Source organism: Cyanistes caeruleus, chromosome 4 (genome assembly GCF_971803275.1).
Source record: "Cyanistes caeruleus chromosome 4, bCyaCae1.hap1.1, whole genome shotgun sequence".
Classification (NCBI taxonomy): Eukaryota; Metazoa; Chordata; class Aves; order Passeriformes; family Paridae; genus Cyanistes; species Cyanistes caeruleus.
The window spans coordinates 7,030,457-7,058,373 of NC_141704.1; the positions used below are offsets into that span (position 1 = coordinate 7,030,457).

The 27,917-nt window shown below is 43.1% G+C and overlaps 1 protein-coding gene across 8 annotated transcripts in view; it reads right to left on the reverse strand.

The window, feature by feature from the left end:
• The window catches only part of FRMD4A (FERM domain containing 4A), a 383,203-nt gene that overhangs the window by 40,142 nt on the left and 315,144 nt on the right, over positions 1-27,917 (reverse strand). For all 8 annotated transcript variants that reach the window (XM_086886548.1, XM_086886549.1, XM_086886550.1 and 5 more), the window contains 4 exons: positions 22,966-23,049; positions 16,251-16,316; positions 15,980-16,037; positions 14,109-14,195 (listed from right to left, as the gene is read on the reverse strand). In XM_086886548.1, the coding sequence (XP_086742674.1) occupies positions 14,109-14,195; positions 15,980-16,037; positions 16,251-16,316; positions 22,966-23,049 (295 nt within the window). The remainder of the gene's footprint in view (positions 1-14,108; positions 14,196-15,979; positions 16,038-16,250; positions 16,317-22,965; positions 23,050-27,917) is intronic.

Genomic DNA, 27,917 nt, shown 5'->3' on the forward strand with positions numbered 1-27,917 from the left:
GGAGTCAGTTTATCTGTCCCAGGCGCTGTCAGACTCGGGTGCCGATGCCCGAGGCTCCAGGCGCTCCCGGCGGTACCAGACAGGGCAATGAGCACGTTGTATCTCAACCTCTGCTTTACGGGCTGCCCTGCCGGGACGTCTCAGAGCAGCATTGAGACAGAACCAACACTAACACCAAGGGGGAAACCGAGGCACGAAGATCTTCATAGGAGTGAAATGCGGCGTGCTCTCGCCCCTGAGTCAGCCTGGGCCAGCCCTGGAGGTGATTCTGGGCAGTGGGGCGCAGTTACACGGCCCCTGTGCCCACCCTTCTCCCGTGAAATAACTCCCACCTCCGGGCAGGACGGCGGAGCGAGCTCAGGAGCAGCGCGACAGCGAAATAGTGCCAGCTCCGCGAGCTGTCACACCGCCACCACCGCGGGCAGGTCCGCCACTGCCTCTTCCTTTACAGATGAGTAAGCCGAAATCCAAACCCCGGCTTCCAGGCTGCTAACCCACAGGTAGGAGGCAGCCTCCACCCCCTCAGGGCATCTCGGACTTCGGCTTCCCTGCACTGCCCCTAGCAAGCAGCAGAGCTTGGGGAACGTGGCCCCGCTGCTGGAGAGCACAGGCAGCGGAGCTTTCCCTGGTTTACACTCCTTCTCCCACTCCAAGTAGCTTCTGCGGAGTTCCTGTTCTGCCCCCGAGGAAGGCGCTGGCTCCTGACACGCCAAGATAAGCCTGGGCTGCCAGTGTCAGCGCTTTGAAGATGAGTAAACAGAAGGCGTAATTTGATTTGCACTGATATAGCTGCTGGTGGAGCTGAAATCTATGGAATAAAACAAACCACAGAGAGGACCCAAAATTTTCTCCTTGCTGGTATTTCAGGGGCAGCAAAACTGAAAGTATTTGTTAAAGTTTCCAGGCAAGATTGGGAGTATTTTCTTTTTTTTTTTCCCTTCTGTAATAGGGTGCTTCTGGGAAGGAAGGATAGGGGTTAAGAAGGGCATTGAGCTGCCCATTATTCCAGGGCTGTCCACATTGCTGGAGAGTAGGGGAAGAAGGGAGCCAGGGAGATAGGAAGTCTGAAAGGCTGAGTTACATTGTCCTTAGGGGATTATCTTATTCCTCCACTGAAAATATGAATTGCTGCACAAAACATGTAAACACCAAATGGAGCACAGAAACACCCACTATTTTACCCACTGAGGGAGGACAGGCACAGGGTGAAAGGGTTAAGCCGGGAGCTGAAGTCTGACTCCTCTTTAAATGCCTGGCTTGAAAGGCATGAAAAGGAAGTTTGGAGCCTAAACTCCCACAGACAACAACTGGGGTCAAGCTGAAAACACCCCTCCATGCTTCCAGATGCCCGTCTGCAAGGCGGGGAGGACAACGCGGCTGTGCTGAACGGCATGTGCAGAGGACGTGTTTGGGAGGCGCTCAGACATGTGGAACTCATAAGAATCTAAAAAGCCAGCAGATCACACCCTTTAGAAAATATCCCTATGTCCCCAGGTCCCCCGTTGTCATTTATGACTAAATTTCGGCGTGGCGCAGAAGGAATTTGAAACTTTTCCGAGCTGCTGGCAGCTGCTCTTTTTGGATGCTCTCCTGCTCATCCTCCCCCTCTGACTCTGCCGGACTGTCCCCTGTGCTCGGATCCTGTTCTATTTTACCCTCTCTGCTACCAAATCTCACTGTGCTGTTTGCTAAGGGAAGCTCTGTTTCTTGTTTCTCTTCAATGATTAACTCCAACTGTCCAAACACAAGGGCTCTGGGGAAGCTGTTCAGATGCCCAAATGTAGGCATGGAGTGCCCTTTTCCATGCCCCAGGTCTCCCTGCCTGGCCCCTGGCTGCTGCCCCGGCTGGGAGGGAGCCTGACATAGGTCTGGTGCTGTATCTGCCAGCCCCACGTAGATGTCTTGGATCACCAGCACTGCCTAAACAGCGTTAGACACCTACGTTTTGGGCACTGAAGCCCAAAAGATCCCCAGATTGCAGGATTTTTATATTCAGTTTTGATCTTTTCCTTGGCAAAAGGAGGCAAATCTCTCAATCCAGACTCTTGGGAGGGAGGGGGTGAAAGTGACCCCACAACCTAAGTTTGTGTCTTTTATTCCATAGCTCTGCTCTCCCGAACATACACATATGTTTTACCATTGCTGTAATTGTGCTCCCAAGTTTGCTCCCCAAGTATTACTCTACAGTGTCCCACTCCTTTTTCCCACATTGATTTGAGAGGTCTCCCCCTTCCTATACAAAAGGAATCCAGTCTGCAAAAATGTGAATACCAACAAGAAAGTATCCACTTTCCTATTAGCTGATCACAATCCCTCCAGAGAAACAAAGCCAAAGGTCCCCCTTCAGCCAGACCTCCTAATGTAAGCAAGCTGTTCCTTTCACCAGTTGCCTGCCTTATGTACAGTCTCAAATTGATGTTGTTAATGCAGTGACAGATGCACAAGGTGCCATTAGTGGGTCTTCCTAAATGGAAGCATAATTTTTACCCATCAAGATCCTTTTACCATGCTGGTACTTGCAACCTTCACTGGGGAATAGAGCCCCAGCAGGGAGCTGGTCGTAATTTCAACAGGATCTTGTGTAAATGCAGTGACAACAGATGCATGCTGGTTTTGGGGCTGGTTTGAGTCAAAGCATCCATGTTCATGGCAGGTTTGCCTCTCCCTGCACCGAGGCTGGGTCTGGTTTTGGGTTATTTGGCTTATGATGGTCTTTGGTTAATTTCCTGGGTTGTATTCAATGCCTGCACATGTGGGTAGGACAATTTGTATTGGTTTTAGTGGGAGTGACCCTTTGACAAAAAGTACCTCAGCAGGGACTGGGACAGCATCTCCCCAAACACACTGGAAACGGGGCTTAGGAGAAAGTCAATCATTAACACAAGCTCAGAGCACAGTTCCCCTGCCCTTGAGTGGCTGCCTTCACTCAGTGCCCGCAGACAAGGGCACAATTAGCGGTGCTGCAGAGGGCCAAGTCTGTGATGTGGTGTTTTGCCCTCTGGGTTCTCTTCTGAGGTCAGCAGCTCGTTTTGGATCATACAGTACTGGGCAGCTTTCAGATGGGAACAATTTTTGGTAGTGGCCATCATTACAGGCTGCACATGAGATGATTTAATCTTCAACAGATACTTAAGGAAGTATTCATGAGACTGGCTTTTGAGCACAGCTGCACACTCACACATGCATGTTAAAGGGCTAGTAAAAGAGGAGAAAATAATTACCTTTATTCCCCCCTCCTCCTCTGAGGGGCTTGTCCCCACCATGATCTCTGTTTCATCATGCCAGTAAAACTGGAACTATCACTTGAATTTGAAAAACTGCTTATCAGCTTGTGAACATTCAAGGGAATAACTGTTCCACATCAGACCACGTGCACTGTTTAAAATGTGTTGGGGTGGGTGGGGAGGCCATGATGGGGGAACTAGTGCCAGAAATGGTTTCTACAAAGCTGGCAGCTTAGAAGAGGAGCCAGGAGAGAGATCCGAGTGCTGCGTGGTGTGCTGCAGAGAATTCAGGTGCAAGCTACAGGAATTTTCTCACTGGAAACCCCTTCCAAGAGGCTGGCAAGCTTGCAGGCACCAGATGTTTGTGACTAGTTATAAAGAGCTGCAGTCAAAACCCTTCAGACGCAAGCTTCTTTTGTGAGCACACTTGTGGTTTTCTGGCTGGCTCTTAATTAAGCTGAGCCTAGAGGAGAGGAGGCCCAGGGATCTGTATCCATTTCAGCCATGTGAGTCTGAAGGATTTTTTACCATTTTTATTGACCATGAGGCTGGTAGTGTGAAGTTTGCACATGTCAGGAGGTAGGGTCAGCATCAGAGTATTTGAAAAATGCTGGGGGTTTCTGATAAAGAAGGGAATGTCTCTTGTGAATGAAATGCTAGGGATTGCTTCTAGCTTGGTCACTCATGGGTGACCTGGACTTTTGGAGAGGTGTGGGGACCTGAGTTAGTGCTAGGCACTGGGCTGTGCTCTGCCCCTTTGTGCTCAGGGAGCTTTGTCTGACTATTCAGTGAAGGTACTGTGCCATTCATTTGGGAACCCCTGGCAGTAATGGGGTTATTGCTTGCTCCTGTGCTACCCTTCAGCTCAGGCACAGGACACAGAGGGGGTTGCTGAAGGCCAGCACTGGAGGTTGGTGCACAGTGCTGTCTGGACTATGGTACCTAGAGAAACATGCCAAAATGGTACCTTTTGGAGTAATTCCAAGTCCTGAGGTTGGGGTACAGGGTCCCTGATACTGTTTTCTGCCTGCTGTGCCCAGAAGAGCCAAACTCAGCACTGAACTGGGGAGCATGCACTATGGCTGGGCATGATATGGAAACACAGTATGAACCATTTTGCATTTGGTCTCTTAAGAACCAAATATAAATGGCCAGGAGTCTCATTTTCTTTCTCTTTTCTGTGTGCTGAATCACCTGAGATGAGGCACAGGCTGAATGCACACACTCTCAAGGGTTCCAGATAACATGCTTGGTGACTCTTCAGAATCAAACCATCTACAGAAATCTAAAGAGGATCTACCTGTTAGCTCTGTTTTATGATCCAAAGGGGATTTACAAAGAACATAGAGACAGACTTTGCTCAGAGGTGCCCAGTGAAAGTGTAAGAGGCAACAGACACAGGCTGTAGGGTTGCAGCAAGGAAAATTATTAGAAGATACATAAATTAAAACCCCAAGTCCCAAAACAATCAGTGCAGATGGTCAAATACTAGGGCCATGAGTAACCAGATCAAACTCTGAAGGTGGTCCAGCTATTAGCAGGAGGTTGGACTAGAGACCTCCAGAGGCCTTTCTGACCCATATTTTCCTTTGATTCTAAAGATCTAATAAATGACTAACTGTAATTGATGTTGGACTTGCTGACCTATATAGAATCTCCCAGTCCTTCAAGTCTTGCCTCTTCCTAGATGATTAATGCCTTGTTAAATCACACTATGCAGGAGAAACAATCATCCCTCCAAATGCATGGACTACCACCCGGACTGGATGCTCTCAATGGCTTGTAGGAAAGGCAGAGAAATGATGTAGAACATTTCTAACAGCCCCAATGCAACCCCTTCCCTCGCCTATGCTGTGGTGAAGAGCCAGCACTGGATGACATCCCAATACTAAAACTGGTATAAAACAATGGAACTAAAACAATGAGAGTATTTTCACACAGCTTGCATGAGTGAAGCTACAAACTCGCAAGTCTTTCGTCCTGCAGTTTAAAGACAAAACAAACATAACAAAAAAAATTCCTCCTTGGAGATGTAATTTCCTCCACTGAACAAACCAGCAAGCTAAATTCTAGGAGCTGAGTTATGCGGGGGGTCAGGATGGAGGTTGTGAGCGGTCCCTTTTTGGCCTTAAACTCTATGGAAATCACAGCTCCAGAGAATTCAATGGCAGTTTTGTCCCAGTGATTTCAGCGGGGCCATGGTTTCCGGGCATGGATTTGTGTTCTGCCTCAAGCCAACCCTTCTCCCATCAATCATACCTCTGTCAAACTAGTTAGAGTGAAGGAGGAAGGACTTGGTTGAGGCAGAACAGCAGCATCTTAGCTCAAACAAATGGGCTCTTGTTTTGGGGCAGATTTACCAAGAGATTTCCGTGGGCTGTCACCTGTGACTTAGTGCGACCCACTGCTGGGGTGCCCCTGGGTCATGAGATGGGGATGCTGCTGCACCGTAACTTAGTCCTCCATCCTGCTACACTTCCATTCATTTCTTTATTTTTATTAGTTTGGGGTATTTTTTTTTTTTCCTTTTGCTTCTCAAAACAAGAAAAAAAAAAAAGAAAATATTTCCTGTGTGATTCGATGTGGGAAAAGCCCTACCAATGATCTTCCCAGAGGCTTGCCTTTCTCCTTTTGCTCATGGAATGAGAGAATGGCTTGGCTAAGTGGGACTTTCAGTGGTCTGTCAGCAATCCCAGCTCACTATCTAATTACTTCTTCGCCTCAGGCTTTAGGCCTTTTTTTTTTTTTTTTGCCAAACAGACAAACAATTTCTGGTCCAATTTGAGATCCCTTTTGCTGTGTGCTGTTCTTGTGATACCACACCACCCCAGCAAACATTTCTGGCTTGACCAAACACAAATTGCATCTAGGTCTATATAATAATGACTCTGCATTCATTTCCATTATGAAAACACAATTCCCTATTCAATTTCAAAGTGGCTTATTGGCTCAGAGAGACAGCAGAGCATCAGATCACAGAGGGAAGAGCTGCTATTTGGACAAAGCATTATTTGTCTAAATAATGCAACTTGATATTTGTGTCTGTAACTGCACACAGTCTGGGAGATCAGACTTTGACTTTATATACAACCAAATCCACTTTCACTGCACATATATATCTGGTAGCTGCTGCTAGATTGTGCATTGCTGTCACCATGCTGTGTGTGTCAAAATCAATAGGTCTACAAAGAACCTTTTTTCCTCATTGGTTTAAGTTAAACTTTCTCCCTTTTATTCTCTGAAAGGACATGAAAATGACTGGATCTTTCTGCATTGAAGTGCTCTCCTTTCTGGCACAATATACTATGTATTAGATAAAGGATGCCCAGTCTGCCGCCTATGAATCAGCTGTGGCACCCTAGAAGGATTTATGCTGCCCACAAACCATTACTGCTACTCTCTCTCCCAAGGAACCTCATATCTTCTCCAGTGACTTGGCTAAAGTACTTTTGTCTTGGAACCAAAAAATAGGAATCATCATTCTCATCCCATGATGCTGTGGTGATGCACATTAGTTTGTGTGACTGAAAATACCCCTGTGATGCTGGGTGTCTGCATGGGCAGTGCCATGGCAGCAGCAATCCCACTCTCATGGTGATGGCTGCAGTGAACCTTCTGAGCCTCCTGCCCAGACCACTGACTAAAAGTGAGTCACAGCCACAACCACCAAGCTGTGGGACCCCTGCCTGGCTTCATCTGATGATAAAAGTGCCCAGGTCTTTGGAGCAGCCCTGGTGAGCTTAGAGACAGCATCTGAACAGGGTGGGGTGTGGAGGAGTCTGCTGCCACTTCAGAGCCAAGCATAAGTGCTCAAGGAGGTTTCAATCTCTCTCCAGATCTCCACCCTAACTCCAGGGCTCTGAGGTCCAATTTGTTTCACTTTATGCTGTCGGAGTGATTTGTCTTTGCATCTTGTTGAAGTTCCTGCTGTGTGCTGCAGAATCATTTAAGACTTGGCTGCTGCTTTTACAGAGAATTACTCTTTAAGACCTGAATACGACAAAGGACTTAGAGAAGGGCGTTTTATTTTGATGGGACTACTCGTATATTTAATGGTAGCCATGGGATTGACTTGGCTAGATCATGGGATGGGACATCATGCTCTAGTCTATTTGAATGTAAATTCTCACAGAAAACCCTGGGAAACTGTATGTCTAATGGTATCTATCACCACAGCACACTAAACCACCAGAATAGTGCTGGTTTCTTTATAAAGCAGCAGTGCCTTAGACTATGTATTAAGGTTTGCAAGCACTGTAGTTGATAAAACTACTTATTTACCTACATAATGGAAATTGAGTATGACTACTGTATGATTCTAAAAAGTTTGTTTACCTAGATGATCTACTCACCTGTCTGAAATCAGCCCGGTTTGGGAGACACACTGAAGCAAATTTTTATCAGCTTTTATGAGGAGGAAAAAGTGGTGATGATGACCTTATACCTAACTGTTAATTCATCCTTGTTCAACCACAACAAATTCCATGCAGTTGAACTCTTTCCAACTTCTTCTAAGCTGTGAAGCCCTTGTCTCACTCCACAAAGTTACTGTGTAGGTTAAGGGCTGTTTCTTTCTCTGGCTGCTGTGATTTATGCAGCTTGTATCCGTATCCAGCTCCTACAGCTTTGCTGTAGCATACTGTTTGTGGGTCAGATGGTGAATGGGATTGGGAACTGATTGAGATTAGGAGTGACCACTTTTTATGGCTGGGTGGTGCTGAGCCAGTCTGATCCCTTCTCTGGGGCAGCTTCCTTCCCAACTGCATGACTTTACCAGGATGTCTGAGGAAGGGGCCCAGGGGAGGAAGTGAGCAGTGGGGGCAGGATTGTGATGGGGGAGGAGAGTGCTGAAGGCCACTTCAGCTGATACTGCTGCCAAAAGAAATGTTCACTGAATCACAGCCCAGTGGCATGTCCAGCCAAATCCTGTGGAAGTTCTCAGTGTCAGGGACATAATCCTGCTTTCCAGCCCAATGTGCTTTGATGTCATTTATTCACCTCCCAGTGTGTTTGGCAGCTCTTTGTCACACTGGTAATGCATGGAGTAGTGGGTGCTGAAAGGGGAAGTGCCTGGTGCTGGATGGTAGAAACCCCAAACCGAGGGCACACAGCAGCAAAAAAGGTGCTGGTGAGAACATGGTCTCCTGTCTAATGGGTATTTCAGCAGGGGAAGGTTTTAATCTGTGTCTGCTCTTCAGTGGTTGCAGGTCTGGGTATTACGTCTAAGGGCAGAAATTGGGTGAGAAACTGCTCTCTATGGAAAGAAACAGTGTGGTAAGGAACATTGCTTTGTATATGTCTCCCTCCTCCCACGCTCCACATTTCTAAATACTAAACCAAGACTGAATTGCTGCACTATATAATGAGTTGAACCCACCGTGACATGAAGACTGGTTCAGTTTACAGCCAAGTCCACAACCCAAGAAGCACGAAGGATCAGCAACGGGAAGAGAAATGAAAGCACAGAGCAGAAGGAGTCAGCAGGTAGTCCTTAACAGCCTGCTAGTCACAGTGAATAATTTATTACAGCAATGCCACTGAGACTCCATGAGCTTTTAAACCAGTATTTCCTGGAAATGGTTTCTGCTCGTTTTTTTATCATTTGTAAATTTGAAATCTTCTATCCCTGTCTGCAATGCAAAGGTGTTTGCAAAGGTCCTAGAAAATGACGAGAAGCACAGTGAAACATGAGTCCAATACATTTTATGACCTCACTTGATTCTGGATGCCCTAGAGAAAGTCCAGCCCATTCTGAATACACCCTGCGGCTCAGCAGCATGCCAACGAGAGGAGTGAGACACATGCTCCATACCTCTGACAACAGAAACCAACTTGGTGTCAAATCAAACACCCTCCTTGGACATGAGGATTTATAACCCCTCCTAAAATCCTCTTTGAAAATAACCAACTCAATGTTAAAACCCTGGATGGAAGGTCACACTTTAGTGCTATCTTCAATCCTTCTGAACTCTTGGCCTCTATTATATCACGTGGCAAGAAGCTGTGGAAGTGAAGTGAATTGGGCTCAAGTGAATTTGGCTCCCTGTAACTAATTTGAATTTTGTGTTTCTTTTGCTTTTTTTCACTCTCCCGGTGTTCTATGATCAGTTAGGACAGAGAGCAATTTGTCAGCTTCCTCCTCCCCATAATTCACTACTTTCTGTACATTCACATCAATCCTTTATGTTTTTTTAAGTTACTGGTCTGTCATTCCTTCACCACAGGAAGCACGAGTTTAACCACTCCATCAATGCAATTACTGACTTGACAATGCTTCATTATGCCCTAAAGCAGAGAGGATCTATTTGTTCTGCAATAAAGCAACTCTTAATTAGGCTATTGCTCCTCCTGTGTAAATATCTCATTTTGCCTCTGGAACTGGGAAAGTTCACTCTATCTCTTGTTGTTTGGAAAAGACCAAGTGGCACTGGACAGCAATCTTTCACTTTCTGGACACAATTTATGCGCTGATTATTTTGATCAGGCTTTCAATAAGCAGTTGATTTTTCTCTGACCAGACACTTAAAATTACTGAATTTACTTGTGCTCTGCATTGCTTGGTAGGATGGGTCCAACTTGCCTCTTGGTTTTGTATGTTTAAATGGGAAGTCAACTGGTTACTTTTGCTTTGGATTCATGATGACACTACAAACTAAAAATTAAATTCTTTGTCATGAGATCCCAAAGACTGTTGTGGAGATTTTATGGCAAGGGACAGAACCTTCTCACAGCATGCTTCATTTAATCTCAGAGAAAGGGTAACACTGAGAAGAAATGGCAGAAACTGGTGGCTGTCACAAGGAAATTTTTTGTCAAGTTATGTTAATGGCTGAATTTTGTGATGCCTCACATTTTATCTTATTTCTAAAAACCTTTATTCTCTTGGGTTCTCTTCAGTAACCAGATAATGTAAGCAGTGATAATGTTTATGAGTCTGAGAAAAAAGGCTCGCTTTAGGTTTCATTGCCACTAGCTTTCCATAGAAGAAAACGAGATAACACTATATAGACATATCTCTTACAAATCAACTAAACATTACCAGACTCTCCTTCAAGGTAATTTTATTTTTGGTGATAAGTTGAACATTTTCTCTGTTTTTTTTATCTTCCATATGGAAGTCCTTTGGCTGACTTTGTTAATAATTCACTCTTCATCTTGGAGTTAATTGTTTACTAACTGTTAAGATGTGTGCACTAAAAAAATGCCTTTGGGCTCTTAAATCAGTGGGAATATCTCACTAGAACAACAAAGATATGCCTAGTGCTATTACTTGGGTTTGCAGATCTCACAGCTCCAGGCTACACTGAAGCTCTTTGTGTACAGGTCTCTGGGCATGGAGTCACATCTCTGTGTGCTGGTTGAAATGGACACACACCACTCACAGACAAATGCTCACATTAGGGTGCTACAGTGCCTTGGCTTTCTTTCCAGTTGCCCTGAAATTCAAGCAAAAAACCCTCTAATGACCCTCCTCTGAAAACAAAAGGTTTGGTCTCTTCTCTTCGCAAGAAAGTGTTTGTAGAAGCTAAGTTTAACATAGAGGGAAATGGATTCTGTCCATCCTGGAAGCTGTGAGCTGCTACTACACAAATGATACTGGTTCCACAAGCCCAACTTCCAGAAAGCCTCAATATATGTTTGGCAGGACAGCTGCCATCTTTTCACATTTGATACTCCTTCTTGTTCAGCTGGAACATTGGATTTTGCGTAGTATACCAAAACTTTTGCAAATATTTTGTACCCAAGAATGAACAGCTATCAAATTATAAATTATAATTATTCTCATAGGAACCTAATTTGCAATAGGACAGGCAACATTCAAGAGGAAGCCTTTGACAGGGTTTGCTGAGTCTGTGAGCTAGCCCTCAACAGACAGAAGGAAAAGGTTGACCCTCAAAGTGATGGCTCTGGGCTTCCACAAAATTCAAGCATGGGCAGGAAGGAACATAAAAATAGAAACATAGAGACACATTAGTCTCTGCAGTCTAGGTACAACTGCATTCCAGTTTAATAGCCCAGCATTCCCATCTGAACCACCCAGGACTAGGTGCCAGATACCCATCTCAGCTTCATCCCCAGTAATGCTGGAGAACTTGATGCTTGAGTGAGAATAGTGCAAGCAGGATGAGGTTCTGGCCCTGCGTCAGCCTCAATTCCCCTCTCCAGTCTCATCTAACTTGCTGACAAACCTGGTTAGTTTTCTAGAGACACATGGCTGATTTACTCCAGCAATTTAATGAAATCATGGTTTTGAGTGACTGCTAATGGGATCGCCCGAGATAGGTTCAGCTGCTTAGTGTGCATTACAGTTTTACTCGCAAGCACAAGAAACATGGAAATCTATCTAAGATGACATATAGGAAAACATTACAATCTCCCTCATAAGACAAGCAAGGTTTTTATTTGCACTTAATATAAATGTCTTGATTTCAGCTGGTTTCTTGCTAAAATTTTCTGCTTGTGTTTTTTCCAGGGAGACTTATTTTTCCATTGTAAGTTTCCAATTTGTTTCTGGCATCGGCAGTGTGCAGGAGCAAAATATTATAGATTAGAAAAGCCATAATCTCTTTCCTCCTCCCCCACTAATTTCACCTTGCAGAAAGTTCAGTAAGGTTTACTCCTCCCATTTGCACAGCAAAGAGTTGAACCAGCGCATGCTGGTGCAGTGAAATGCATCAGATACTGTGGCAGGCTGCTCCCAGATACCAGGGTTATCGAGTGCAATTTTACAATCTAATTAGCAGAGGATTAAACACTACGCCTTGCTGAGGCAGTTGATCTGCTCTCGCCAGAGGGGTTTTACCACCTGTGTAGGGTAAGAAGTCTTTTTACTTGATCCACAGAAGGTAAAATCACTCCATGGAGAAATAATGAAGCCTCAGCCACTCTGTCCAAGTCCCATCCCTGATTTAGGCTGTTCATTTTGGAATAGCTCTGCCAACAGATGGAGCTTGCAAGCATCATGTAGCAGAGAAATGCTCATCTAGGCTGTCTTTCACTGCTGTGGTCTCTGGATTGTGGCAATGGACAGATCCAAGCCCGGAAATTCCTGCTTTCCCTTCCCACCCAACCTTCCCTCGCAGATAAATGACCACTTCTGCCACAATTCTTAGTGGTTTATACATAAGGCAGCACCATTGTTTTGGGTTTGCTGGACTTCATACATGATTTGCTGAGATCATAAAAACTAATTCCCAATAAAGTGAAAACCAGCACCCTTACTTTTAGGGTTACACTTGCAGAAGAAGGATCAGAGGTCCCTAAAGCCCCTGATTTGAGGTGCAGTGTGAGTGCTAGAGGAAGTCTAGTGGGAACACAGAGACGCTGGCAAAGATTTTATCAAGCTCCAAAACCAATGCTACAAAGTAGATCACCCAGAACAGCTGAGAAGAGAAAGCAGAGAATCTGAGAAAGGAGGCTTAACCTTGCTGGTGGAAATGTGTCTCCTCTCATACAGTCAGAGCACCTGATCTCCTCTCTCCTTCCTTCTGATGCTCCCCACTGACCTTCTCATCCCAAGAGGGCTGGCAATAATTGCTATAATGTGTGAAGGCTGAGTCCTGTCATGGCAGGGCATTAATTTCTTCCAAAGGAATGCTTTTATTCCATAGACTGACTTCTGAAGGCATCTTTTAAGTACATGTCTTCCCTGGGGTGTTGGCACTACTGGAGATATGTGGGTGCAAACACCTAGCCTAGGCATGTTTTAAACTATGTTGTGTGAGGATGGCTTGTCCTGCAGGTAATGATTGGTCCCAAATAGATGTGTCTTTTAGTCTTTGTGAAGACCTCCTTACTCTCCTCTAAATTTCTTTTAATGTATAAAAGTCCCATTAATAGCCTTCAGTGAATAAAAGGCTAATTGATGCACCTATTGTCTTGCTGCCTCCTTAGCAGTTCAGTTTTCTACCAAAACCTTGATTCTAGTTCATTTTAATAGAAGATGCTCCATGAGCACCAGGCAGTGTCCAACTTGAATGTGACCAGAGGACGTGAAAGAATTGGTACAGAGACAGTGCAAAGAGGAATACAGTACATTAATTCACTGTGGAAGCTTTTGTATCCAGAGAAGAGCTACCTAGTTGTTCCAAATCATCCAGTTCTGCAGGCTGCAAGCCAGCCTGAAGCCTTGCCTCCCGATGTCTCCACAGGTTTGCAGTGCAACAAACACTGTTGCTAACAGAATGTACATTCCCACCTGCAGGGCATGTGCTCAGGGATGAGGTTTTTTATATTAGATGGCATCCTAGGTGGGAAAATCGGAACACACGGGTCCCCCTCATAGGCTGGGCTCAAGAATCAGAGCTTCCCATGCCTTTTTTTAGGCATGTGTTGAAAGTCATCTTTCCCTGCTACCTTGACATTAACTCTTCAGTTAGGAAAATCATTGCTTATCAAATGTAATGCTGGTCCTGAGAAAATCATGCACGTTTCTTTATGTAATAAATAGAAGCAGTTTTCCTCCCTCTTCATCTCTTTCTCTCTCAGATCATTTATTGGTTTGGTATCATTTATGGGTTGACAACACAGTATCAAGGGTTGGCTGATCACCCCCAATCCACCATTGCCAGTGAATGGAAGGCCTCTAACACCTGAGAGGATCAATCCTTGAGTTCCCATCTATGTCTTGTTAACCACACAAAAAAGAAATGTAAATTGCAAGATTAAGTTATGCTTATTTCCTCCAAACCCCACAACTTTTAATAAATTATGAGATACCTTTGTCCATTAATTCTTTGCAGGCATTGAGACAAGTTTGGGAGAAAATTAACATCCTTCAAAAATCACATGAATCAATGCCAGCATTTGATGTACATCACACCCTTGACTCAAGCTATGACATGTGTGACAAGCCCAGACCTTGGTAGAGAAGTAAACACTTACCTTTCTTGGTTTCACTTTGTCATGGTAGTCATATTGAAAAATCCCCTTGTAGCTAAGTCCTAACCACCATGGAATTCCCTGCTTGTCCTGAAAGAGAAAATAGAGGGAGTCATATTGAATACGATGGGGAAATGCTGGAGATTTCCTGTGCTGTTGTTCAAGATGAAGATTTGTTTCTAAGTAATACATTTGAATGGGAGTTGTTAAATTTCCCCCTGCCAAGTTCCCACAAGTCACAAAGCTCCATAGTGTTTAGAAGAGATCTCTTTCACTTTTGGCCATGACATATAAAACAATTTAAAATACATCACATATGATCAAGTTACTTAAAATGCTGTTGGGGAGGTGAGGAGGTTTGACATGGGTCCCTTGTGCAGTGGTGCATCCTCTTTCTCTTCCCTGTAAATTATTCAGTCTGAACATTCAGAGATTGGAGAGGAAGGAAAGCAAATCATCCAGCTGACTTGAATTATGTGGAGGGATTTTAGCATTAGTCTTGAAAACGCAGCAGTAATGGGATCTGAGAGCTACCAAGTGATAAGGTCTGACAGGCTCAGACCCAACTGCTTTATGTCTGAGTGTGCAATAAAATGTCCTTATGGAGTAATGGCCGATATCTGATCCCAGTCTCTGCAATTTACTGAGCTGAAGTCCTCAATGAAATTACATCTGTTCTGTTAATGTGATAGAGAATGGCAGGGTAAAACACAGCAAAACCAAAACCCCCACATCAGGCAGAAGCAAACCCTATTATGTGCAATATTTGCTGCCTCATTGCTGCTCACTGCTGCTTATTGACCATGGGGAGCTCACTGGAATAGCTCTCAAGTCTTTGCAAGATTGAACATCCAGCCTAATCTACAAGATTTTTCTTTTCTAGTCCAAGAGATCTGGATGCAAAGGATGCTGGAGAGATCCTGTCCTCTGAGAAAAGATGAGACTAATGTTTTTTGTGAAATAATAATAACTTTATTATTACATCCAATTAGAAGTAATAGACTAGAAACACATCTCCTGAGACAGGTACAGTCAGATATTTGTGTTTTTATAGTGCCCCATATGTGCAAGACATTACAAACGTATGAAAAACCATATGATCTGTGCACAGAGATAATGATGAAACACATCAAAATTTCAGGGGTGATAAATGAGGGAATATGCTCTGGGGAATGTGGCTCTAGCTTTCTTTCTATGTTTATTGATTTCTCAACTTAAAAAAAACCAACAAACCAAACCTACACAGCTGGTCAGGCAGGGAAGTAATAATAATAATATGAGGCTGAAAATTTGGTTATGAATCATTAGACAAAAGAAATGAGGGACTTCATGAATAGCTGCATGAAGTCCATGTAGAAGTGGAGACCTGTTTGGGGATGAGAATGTGCTACCTATCTCTAGAGTACAAGACTGTTCTGGCACTAAAAATATGTACAATCTCTGTATCCATCTACATAACTCATGTCAGGGGAGCTGCAGTATGCAGGTCATGGCTGGCCATAGATGTGTATTCATGGATCTGCCATCTGGGAAAGATCTGACCCCCTGGAGCTACAAAAAGGATTGTCTGCCAGAGATGTGTCTGGCTTGTCCTTTTGGTGGTGGCTCACTGGCATTGCCATGCTGCTGACTGCGCTGAACACTCCAGCACAATAGGACTGTGAGAGTTTTATCTCCAAGAACAGGATTTTCCTCTTTGGAACTATATTTACTAAACATGCACACACAGCTGAAATAAGTTTATCCTACCTCAGGAAGTGAAACAAGACTTTAGTAGCATTGTATTGTATTCTGAGAGCAGGATGGCTGTACCTCTCTCCCTCCCTCTCCAACAAGAGCTTAATTCAGTGAAGGACCCTTCTTGTAGCACGTACCTTGACTGCGTAATAATGCACTCCATATGTTGGGAGGGATTCTACAATGCTCATGTAACTGCAAAACAACACAGAAGAGAATAACACGTCTGAGAAGCTGAGAGGATGATCTGAAAAAACCCTTTGATAAATAAATAATTATGCCAAGAAATACTTAAAAATGAAGCATTGCATGAGATGGGAAGCTTAGTTATATATTGTATTTACAGTCCTGTATAAATACTTCCTAATAAAACAAAGGTCATGAAGAAATCATTCTTATTTCACTTACTTCACAATTGCTTGACCTCTTGTCTGACCATTTAGTTTCTTGTAATGTTCAATGACTCGATCCTCACTGGAAAGGAAAAAAAAATAAGATTTTTTATATAATGGCATTATCATGACTGAAAATCTTGACAAAAGCTGAAGAGATACTTCTGTTAACACATCTACTGACTGATGGAATCAAAAGATGCCAAGCAAAATCATTAGATGAGGGGATTTGGTACAGACCAGGGTAAACAAAAGGGAAGTCACAGACTGAAAATAAAAATGGTTATCAAAGAGCTGGGTCTCTGAAAGAACCCTTTTTCCTCACAAACATGGTGCCTACTTGTACCACCTTTTCCATCTCTGCATTCCTTTCCCTATCTAAAAATGATGCCCACAATACTACACTGAGGGCAAACAGATGTGTGTTGGAGCTGCTCAAGATCTGCTTTGTCCTAACTGCTGTAACTTCTTTTCAAGCCCATCATGGCCTCTGAAAGATGGGCAGAACTGTCAGAAATTGGTGGCCAGTCATAGCACTGACAGATTCCTCCTCACTGCAACTGCATATCTGCAGGTGCACTATTGGAAGTACTCTGGACCAATCTCTTTCAGCCAGGAGCTGAATTCCTAGTGTACACAGAGGCAACAAACAACAGTGACAGGACATTTCCAGGGCACTCAAATTTGAGTTTCTTTACTCTTAAAGTACTCATGTGCTTTTGCTTACTTTTGTGTTATACTAACTTGCATTCTCCCAGGCAAGTCCTGGCTTTGCACTGGTAGCTGGCAAGAGCCAGGGCCTATTTCCAGCAGCTCTTTGGAGACAAAGATAATTTTATATTTTAGGAAGACATGAACCATGTCATCATGTGATCCAAGGTGAACCATGGAGACTATTCCACGTCAGTGGGCCTCTGTATCAGACAACAATTCTGAGTGTGTGCCAATAAGCAGTGGAGATAGAGCATCCAAGAGAGATCAGCATGACCCAAATGACAGATTGAGAGACACATGTAAATTCACTTTTAAAGAATTGCATTCATTCTTTTCCAGTGAATGGACAGCAGAGCTATTTGATGCATACAATCAGCTGCGCTAGCAAGGTCATAACAGGGCAAAGTATAAGCCAAGGATCCAGTGTAATGCACACAGGACCTGTTTTGCTACACTAGCATGACAAAACACTGAAATCCTCAGGTTTAAAACCAATTTCTTGCTCTTTATTTTGCTCCTTTATTTATTTTTTATTCCCAAGGACAGGGAATCTGTTGAGTTCCCTAGAGATATTGTACAGAACTTGCCAGACCAAGAGAAGGGAAAGCTAAACTACCTTCATGCCACCTTAGTGCCCTCCCCACCTGGCCCTGCATGAACTTCCATCTGTCTTGTGTGTCTATCCCATGCCATCATGCTGCATGCGGCAATGTGAACTGGCATTCCTCCCTCCCTGTGTTTCCTGGATCCAGCAGGACTCCCTAATGGGGCCTTTCACTTGTCCACCATGTGGTAATCCTTCCCCAGGCAGAACTGAAGCCAGTTGTATCGCCAGGCAGTGTGAAGGAACAGAGCAGTGTGGGATGATGTAGTAGATGACCTCACCACGTCTGCTCAGAGATGCCCACAGAGGCTTTTGTGGAGGACTGCAAAGCATTTCACCAGCCCAGCTTAACATGACTGTATCTTCTCATTGCTGCCTTCCCCATTTGCACCCCTGTGCCAGAGAGGACAGAACCTCTTCTAGAAAGAGAGACAGAATATCCGGAACCAAAACATCTTTTAGAAAGAAGAGGCACAGGGAAGCTGTGGATCATGCAGCCCTAATAATAAAGAGAGAAAGAACCAGAAACATCAGTGAAGGCAGCAAAGAGCAATTCAGAGACAGTCTGTTGGATTGTCAGCAAGGCCAGTTTTTCCCTCACAAGCCTGTTTTTTATCTGAGAGTAACTGCTTTGCTTATTCACTCACCAAGTGGCTTTCCCCATTCATCCTACAAAAATAAAAGAGCCCTTTTTGGGGCTGTCCCATCAGCAGGCCACAGCAGGAAGATGGTGCTGACTGAGCCAGTGACACATTACATGGATAAAGGAATGGTCCAGCTCTCCCACCAAATCCCTCAGAATCATTTCAATGCTTAGAAAATGATCTGTAAGCTCTAAATTCTACAGCTATGAAACCATATTCAGCACACTGATCTGAGCAAGTACCACAGATGTTATGGGTGTGCACATGAAGGCAGAGCCTGGGTCTCCTGCCATGATTATCATAAACAGGATTACTTTTGGAGCAACAACTGAATTACATGAGTGCTTAGTATTGGACAATCTCCAAAAAACATCATTCTTAATAAAAAAAGATAGACAGAGAGGGCTTACAGCCCTTTGAAATTACCTCTTAAAACCATGATTACATGTGGATGCAATTCTTCTGTCTCAGACAGGAACAAACCAGGAGTGACTTCTCAGAAAATTATGGAATTTCTCCAGTGGAAAACAGTCCTAGCTTTATTTTCTATTCTGTGCAGTTTATTGCACAGATCAAGCTCTCACATTGCTGCCATTCAAGGAAAGGATAGAAGTACCTGGGCATGCTGATTACTTAATGTGATTCTGGATGTGGAATCTGGATTCCAGAATGTGAATCCGGATGTGCTCTGCTTTCTTACAAATTATTATTATTACAAATAATTGATATGTTCCTAGACCACACTCTTTAGGTAGAGAAGTCAGTCGATGGCCCATTTCCTTCAAAAGGACAGATCAGATGTCAGGGAGCCTTTTTGAAAAGCAGGACAAAGAGTTGTGTTTTTAACCCACGCTAGAAATGTGGGATAGTCCAGGCTTTACCCAGTTCTTCTAAACAAATGCAAGCAATGCTATACCTCCATTGCTCTGTTAGGGTACTGATGATTTTCTCAGTAAAATGTTTTGTGATCTGCAGATGTTAAGTACCAGGTTAAGTATTATCTTTGTTTCTTCTTTCCTTTGAAGAAAAAATATAAAGCCTCAATTATCAATCAAGCCATATTTAAGAATGGGATCTGTGGCCTTTCACCTTCCTGCAGCACTGGCCTTATCACTGGGGAAAGAAATATATACTCCAGAGCACAAATCATCCAATCTCTTTTGGATAGATTCCTTGGGAGAAGGTTACTGCTACTTCTCTCTGCTGACAGCAAAGGGAGCTGAGGGCACCTAGCTCAGATAGCAGTGTCCACACTGGAAAAACATTCACAGTCAGAACAATCTGTGTGACAGTCCTTCCTCTGATAACTCTCTGAACTTCCTTTTGCATCCCACTGCCCTGTGCAAGAAGGATCATCCAGCACAGAGGTTGCTTTCTGCCTCCAGCTCTGGGTTGGAGGGTAAGCCCAGCACATGCCAGGGAAAACAAGCAAAATCATTCACGGGTCAGAAGGAGCATTAGCAGAGCCTATAAACGTGCTCCCCTATGATTTCAGCTGTTCATCTCAAGGCAGCTGCCATGCTGCTATTGACAGCTGGGAGAGTGCTGGGACACTGCTGGGACCACCAGCTGACGTCTCCTCTCCCCCTGCTCTGCCTTGTTGCTGTATTGGTGACACAGAAACTCATTCACAGTGCAGGGCTGGCAGAGGTTTCTTAACTAATGTGGAGACAGAGACACAGAGGCTGCCGAAGCACTGCTGTCTGTTTGCCAGCTCATAAAGCATTTCCCTCAAAGCTGCAGAAATGAATACATGGATGATATCCTGCAGCAGACAACTCTGATAAAGATCTTTAGAAGTAACAAGAAATCCCTCCTGTCCCAGCAGCTTATAGAACTGGACAGCAGACAACTTGCAAGCAAATGCAGGCCTTGAGTTTCTCATCATCTGATCCAGATTTTCAAAGTTAGTTGTTCCCTCCCTCTCCTCCCAGCACACTGAGCTGTTTTAATTAGCTGACCACTCATTGCTGTTCTTTAGTGTTATTCAAACCTGTCTTTTCAATTTTAATGATGTTATTGAATAAATGTCTTTATTTGCAGTCATATGCTATCCCTCTGATGCCACCAGCACCTCTTAGGCCAAGGGGCCAAGAGCTGGACCAGGGCCTCAGGTTTGTGTTGAAGCAGAAAAAATCATTAAACAGTGATTTTCAAATGACATTTTCAAAGGTGGGTGTTCTGGCAACACTGATGCCTCAGGTTGCTAAAAACAAGCTTGCATTCAAAGTCTGTAGGAACCTGGAAGTCCATCTTCCCCATGTCTTTTGAAAATACCAATCTAGCATTCACTTTTGTGTTGTTGCACCTTTTATTGGCCTTATTACTGACAACTGAGTATGGGGCTGGCTTGTTATGGAGGATCTGAAATGGGATAAAATGCAATGACAAGTGTCTGGAAAGAAGCACTATGAGTTAACACGTTCTAAAGGCTCTCTCCAGTTTCTGTGATTGGCTTCATGTTTGTTTCCATGCATGGCCAAGAGAAATCAAAACTCAGGGCCTCAATTCCTGGACTGTGTGGGAGGACCAGAAGCTCAGCTTTCATTTAAAAGAAAAAGAAACACAAACAAAACCACCAAAAAGCCCCTTCTTTCTTCATCAGTAATCAGAGAAGCCAAAAGATGCTTGAGAACAAGATGTGCAACTGATTATTCTGAACCTGGAGAAAGCTGCAAGAGATTACAGTAAGGCAAAGGCCTACACCAAGGGTATGGAACCAGGAGACTCCATGCAGATTGAATCAGAGGCACAAAATGTGCTGATCCAAGAATCCAGGACTCATCCCACAGGTCTCACTATATTTGATAGGCGCAACAGCTGATGCTTTTTAATGGTGTGTGATGGAAATGTATTATTTTATGAAGATCTTTTACATCATCTTGCCGAAGGTATCACAGTATTTACTTGATTATCCATTTTATTATCTCTTAATCCATTTCAGCTGATAAAAATATAGTACAAAGTTCTTTTGTTTGTCTGTTTTAAAATAACTAGAGCCATTACCCATCCCACCTTTAATGTTTTAAAAGTTCCTTTCCAAGGTTGCATATTCGCTTGTGACTGCTTGTGCTAATGCTGAAGAAGGGCAGAATAAAACTGATTGCTCACAGAAAATGTTTGGATGAAATCTGCATCCAGTACATAATCTACATGTGATGTGAAGAAGTGTCAGAGAACACAGTTTTAAAAATCTGCTTGATCTGTACTTTTGAGGCTTTTTGTCTGATTCACCAACAGATGCTTCCTGAGAGCATTAAGTGTTTCAGAGGGTGTTTAGAAAAAAGGTATCATTAAAAAATAATGAACTATTAATGTTAAAGAGGTCTTTGAGACTTGGTTACTGACATGAAATCACAAGGGAGTCACAGGACTGTAGCCTCTGATTTTATTACTCCATTGGCAACACCACCTTCCCAACCTGTGACCTGTTCTCAGTCACATGAGACCTCCCACAAAATTAAGTACAGCTGCAAGTGCTGTACTTTGTGTATAAATGCAAATACTCATATTCTGAGCACGAGGATTTTACACAGCTCTTCTCGCTACGTGGCACTTTATTATGACCTTAGGCCATGTTGTTGCTGAAGGGTCAGATTTGCCCTCCCTGTCAATGCCTGCTTGTTCCCACCGCTCCTCTTGAGATGGCTTGAGCTCCCAGTCTGTCAATCAGCCAGGCCACCTGGAAATGTACTGCTTTTGTGTATGTGGAGTAGTTTTTGGAAAAAGAAATACTCCTAAGAGGAAGACCATTCTTCTGCAATGAAACGGCAGCCTACATTTATCATTTTTCATGAAGATTTTATTTGGTTCTTAGAGAGAAACATCAGAAGAATGTGATGATCTACAGTTACTGTGTTAGCGATCCTAATTTCATCTGGGACTCCAAATCTCTCCTTATATTCTCAGAAAGTGATTAGGAGACCTCACAATGAGCTTGCCTATGACTTGACAGTAGGTACAGTTAATTCCACTGTTGTTGTCATGATAAGAGAAGAGGATGACCTTTTTGGCAAAGAGAAGAACTGAGATCATAGCCTACAAATTGATTTGTTTCCCCCTGCCATCCTCAGATTACCAAAATGCAGAAATTAAAAGAGTAGCAGATAAAGAAGTTCAATCCAACCCCCAGGCTTACAGCCTAATGCTTTAAAGGTAAACACGAAAGAGCAAGAAGCAGAAAATGGAGTGGAAGTATCTCCCCTTTAATGAATAGTCTTTCCCCAAATTCTTTCCTATTTGCACAGATAAAAGGGATATGCAGGGTGGCACAAAGAATGTATGAGTGTGGCATGTAAAATATAAATGTGACCCTGCTCCTACCCTAGGCCTATTTTTCAGTGCAATAAAGACAAAGCAAACAAGCATCCTCCTCCAAACACTCATATAACAGGAGATGAGTTCAGCTGTGCCATACAGAGTGGACTTGCAAGATCAAACTGAATCACTTACCACAGGGCAGTGCAAAACATTGACATTTCCAACTGGAAAACTCTTTCACAAATGCAAAGTGCTGTGAATGTAAATGGCACATTTGGCCTCTTGATTTCATTGGGACATTTGCACACTTACAGCGGATTTTTGGCCAGGCATTTGGCAGATAGGGAAACTGAGGCCCAGGATGGTAGTTCTACTTGTGTTAAGTCATGCAGTGAGTCAGTGACAGACCCAGAGCCAGAAGGCAGGAATCTCTGCATCCCAGTTCCACTCTCAAACCACATTGCCAGAGGCAGGCCCTGCACAAGACACTGTGGAGAGTGATACATTACCAGTAAGCAAGGGAAGGATGCTCCTTCAGCGCTGGTGTTGGAAGGGCTGGCAGCTTCTTTAATTCATTCCTTACAACTTCATTGCTGAAAGAGAGTTCAAAAGGAGGATCAGGCTACAAGAAAACAACCACAATATTTGATATGACTTGACCTAGCTGGCAGGCTGCTACAGCTCTACATCTGTTCCTTCTTAACAAAAGGCACTGGGGTTTCCTTTTTCTCCTCTCTTTATTTGTTTTATGGCAGCCCAGTTAACTTTTCCCCCTATTATCAAAATTGGAGAGAAGCTCTCCCAGATGGTTATGTTGAAGCATTTCCTACCAGTGACTGGACACAAAAGCCACCATGTTACATGTCACTGAGCAGGGTGTCACGGACATGTTCATATAGGAAAAAAAAAACAAGGGGAAGAGAAAGTGATGCTTTCAGCTGCAACTAATGCAGCTTTATTTAATGCCTTACAAACTGCTGCAAAAGGTAATAATTTGCTTTCTTAGCATGACAGGTTGTTTCTTAACCTCTTGCTCAGTGACCTGTCCTTTGCATGACATCTTCACTGATAAGACTCCACTTTGAATTTGGGTCCTGCTACACAAATCCTCCCTACACAACACTTCACTACCATTCTTCTTCCTGCAACCTCCAGTGGCCACAATGGCCAGCTGGAGCAGCATCACTGTGAGCAGAGAGCAGGGAGAACTCATGAAATGGGAGGCAGATTCTCACAGATGAAATGAAACCATGGGATTTTCTCCTACAAACCCCAAATGCCTCCCTTCCCACTTTTAAACACACATGGAATTGTGGGCACATAGGAAAAAAAAAAAAAAAAGCCTTAAAGGCTTGGGAAGGAAGGCAGTGCTGCTATTAATTTTTAAAATTGTAGAAATACACAGCCAAGAGGGCTAGACAGGACACGGAGGAGTGCCAGAGAATTCGTGTTTATTGGCTTACTTCTTGCCAGCAAGCTTTTATATCCTTCCCTTTATCCTACCCAAAAGTGTGGCTGTCCTGGAGCTGCAGAGAGAGATACCTCTTCCAGAGGCTCCAGAGATACCCATACAGATCTCTCAGCCCACTGGCTTACCCCATGGGGCTGGTAGATAAGCATATGGGTAGGTTTGACCTCTCTGGCTGTAGACCAGAGATCCTGACATTTGCTGAAGGCTCAAGGAGCTCTTGCACATATCAGATCACCCCGGGTTTCATCCTTGTCTCTAGGACAGTCTGTATGTTGACTTGTAGAGAGGTGATACTGCTTCAGTTGTAAAAATCTTCCCACAGCATTTCTCCATTTGCACATTCCAGCAGCAGGCTCTACCTGAGACCTAGGTGGGCTAGTCTTAATTGGAGTCTGCAGGTTAATTGCTATGTTGGGCCATAGGATAAACCCCTGACATAAATCCTTGACATAAATCCTGGAGCAGGCATTTTGGGCATGTCTACAGACATTAATTGCTTATTATTAATTACATATTAATTATTAATAATCAATCAATTAATTATTATTATTAATTATTAATTATGTAGTTCCTTGACAATCAATTAAGCAGGTCCAAACTTCTAGTCAGGACAAATCTGTGAGAGATGCCCAAGTCTCAATTAGGCTCAAATTTTGCAGAGTGAAGATATGCTCAATAGTACACAAGAACTGAGACAGCCACTGCCATTTCAAGCACTTGGAAAACCACTGTGTAACACCTCCTATGCCGAGCCAAAAGGCTCTGGACGGTGTTTGAACACCCACTCCTGCCCAAATCCCATGGTCATTTGGCCATCAGAGAGCTCTTCTAAGTGCAAATGCTCAAAAACTATTTAAATTTATTCTTCCATGGCAGGTAAATATCTGCACAAGTCTGAACATGAAGCTGCTCTGCTCTGTGTTATCTGCTGATCTGGACGCTCTGTTCTGTGACTGACAGCCTAGAAAACAAGTTGCTGCTTTTTAGAGTTTATTGCCCAGAGCTGTCTCCTCCAGAGCATGTGCATACTCTTACTGAGGTTTTTGATATTTTGAAAGAAACTGGGAAAAAAGAATAGAACTTGGGACAATCAGAGCACAAGCAGCAGTAACTGCCCTCAAATGAAGACTTTTTGAGGCTGGCTGCTCAGAGAAGCAAGTTGAGAGAGTTCCAAAACTTTTCTGGGAAAGCACAGAGTGAGTTCCAAACAGGGACTTTCTGAGCCCAGAAATCTATCAAATAGGGCAAGATTAGTGGTGACTAATGATCCCTGAGAGTCTGGGAAAAACTCTGAGTCAGTAATGGCTCCAATAAAAGAAAGAGCTAGCATCAGTCAGCTCTGTTTTTTACGTCAGTGGGGTGCACAGTACCACTGTGCTGTGATAAAGTCTTTCAAGAATCAGAGAAAAACGGGTGGGATTAACATTTCTGCTCAGCACCTAGAAAATATCATAAGGATAGTGCCTCACAGCCTCAAAGCACCAAATGTATGTCAGGTAATCACTTTCAGGAACAAAAAGGTATTTCATTCTGTGGTCCATGCATTCACTAAGCCTTCTGGAAAGACTCATCTCAGGACAAATTAATTTAGACTCCAAAAAAGATGTCAAATCAAAAAAAGAAAAAAATAATGACTCAGGTTGCATTTGAACTAGTGGTCATGAGGTCACTTTCCTCTTGGATCCTTTTAAAACACTGAACCCCTCAATTTTCAAAATGTTTCCAGCAGGATCACAAGTGGTTTTGTTTTTACTGCCTTTCATGCTCTTTCTATTGAAATATCTCAGTGTGTTTATTTTTCTACTGTATTTAGGAAGTTTGTTCAGTCTGGTCACTTATGCTGCATTTATTTTATATTTGGAAGTGTCCAACCCCCAGGGCTGATATATACAGAAGGGTGTTTAGGGTACAGATCTATTAATATGCAGGGGAAAGGCTCCAAACACACTTTCTCTGTGTCTCCTAGACCACTTTATTCCTTTTTTTTTCCTATGGTGGAAATGGTAATATTTAAAGGACTGAATAACAATATGAAAACTGAACTGGAAAAGCCATCTGCATGGGTTCCTGAAAGCTGGTTAGAAAGCCAGAAGAGAGGTCCAGACTAACAATGGACCTAGAAAACAGAACTCCTTTTTCTTGGGTTTGTTCTGGTACTGCCTGTTTAATGAGTCTTGTTCAAATAAAATAGTCACTACCTCTTAATGGTGATCCTTAGTATCTTTATCTACACATGGGGCAAAAGGCCTGCCTAGAACTTCATAAAAATTTTGTGAAAAACAAATTTTTGCATATTGTCTAAAATAATTTGGAGCAAGATTACATATGCAGTTGTCTCAGGAAATCCATATATTTTCCAGCATGTGTAATAACAATGATCAGTAACAAAACAAAACTGAAGGTTACAGTTACCAACTTTCTCAGCATAGCAATTCATTCTGTAGAATGCAGGAGGAAATGCAGAGTCTGAGATTCTCAGATTAGATGGTACTTTTCAAAATACAGTGTTTAGGATCTTCACCATTAGGCTGTAAGAATGCAGCCTGGGTTTTGTAACCCTTTAATACATTCTAATTGGTTAAATGTCAGTTGGTTACACAGAAAGAAAAATAAGCCTGAAACTATGTTACATTACCATCTGCCCAAACGTTGAAATTATTGTGAAATTCTGCCTAGCGGGAAGCTGGCTGTTAGCTTTTCTCCCTTGTTATTCTTTCATATATTGCTGGGAGATACTTAGAGTTCACTTGAAATATGTTGTAGTGTTTAACTGGAAGAAATCTAGCAATGAGGAACTAACTGCAGTGGTCCAGGATTATTTTTTACTCAGAGGTTTTTCTTTCCCCAAAATGAGGGACAAATTATCAGTATGTGCCATTTCTTGCTGCTTTGACATACAAGCTATTTAAGGCCAAAAAACTGGATTATGAACATTTAAAAACAAAGCTGGTGTGAGTTTTCCAGAGATTTTGGGACTGGACTCTCCATCTGGCAGGATTAAATTAGGGGGGAAAAATCTCAATTATTTTAATAATATGCTGCATTCCCCCACAAATTAGCCAGGGTAGCCTTAGTAATTCCTTTATGTAGACCTAAAGAATGTCACACCTGTAGGATTTGTGTCCATCTAAGGAACTGAAATTTGTTCTGCCCATGCTCTGCCAACCAAATGTGACTCAGCTCCCAACTAGAAACAAGATTATTTTTAGCTAATAACCTTTAGACCCATCTGCAGGGTACTAGCAGAGTACTTTATACATGCAATTCTGTGCCTTTGAAGTCAAAATGTTTGCAGCTAATACTGAAAAGCACAGATCTAGTCTTAAGTCTCTGGTTCCACCTGAAAATCAGATGAACAGGGATACCTGATTGTCTGAAATTCAATGGTATGTTCCATATTAAAAGTAAACATGTTTAAGTCTTGTCAGCTGCAGCATTTGGGCATTCTCTTTCAGTAACATGAAAATGCTCTTTTTTAGTGCAGAGGACTAGGAACTTCTTAAGAAGAAAAGCTTTTTATTTTAAACCTCATTCTGCTTGAATCTTTATCAACCAAGAGATGGATAAGACCGCTCACAGCAAACATTAAGAAATACTTTGTTGATCTAAACAGGTTCAGGAACACAGCGTTTCTGATGAGCTTGTTTTTGAAATTAAACACACATTAGAAATGGAAATGGACTTAAAAGAATTGCACATTTTAACTGCTAAACTCATCTGTCAGGGCTGTTGTGGCATTTTACTTCAAGACAGGTGAGAGTGACTTGGACTGTGTTCCCCAGGCTTAGCAAAACCTGGGAATCACTGTGATGCCCAGGGTGACAAGAAGCAGTGATAACAGACTCATGCATGATAATATCCTACCAAAGGACTGTACTTGAATACATGAGCTGGTTTTTGGAAAAGGAAAAAGGAGTACTCTGACCACAGTGATTATTCTGAGGTATGGGATGATTTCCTCAAAAGCAGCAGTGGGAGCTGCTGTCACCG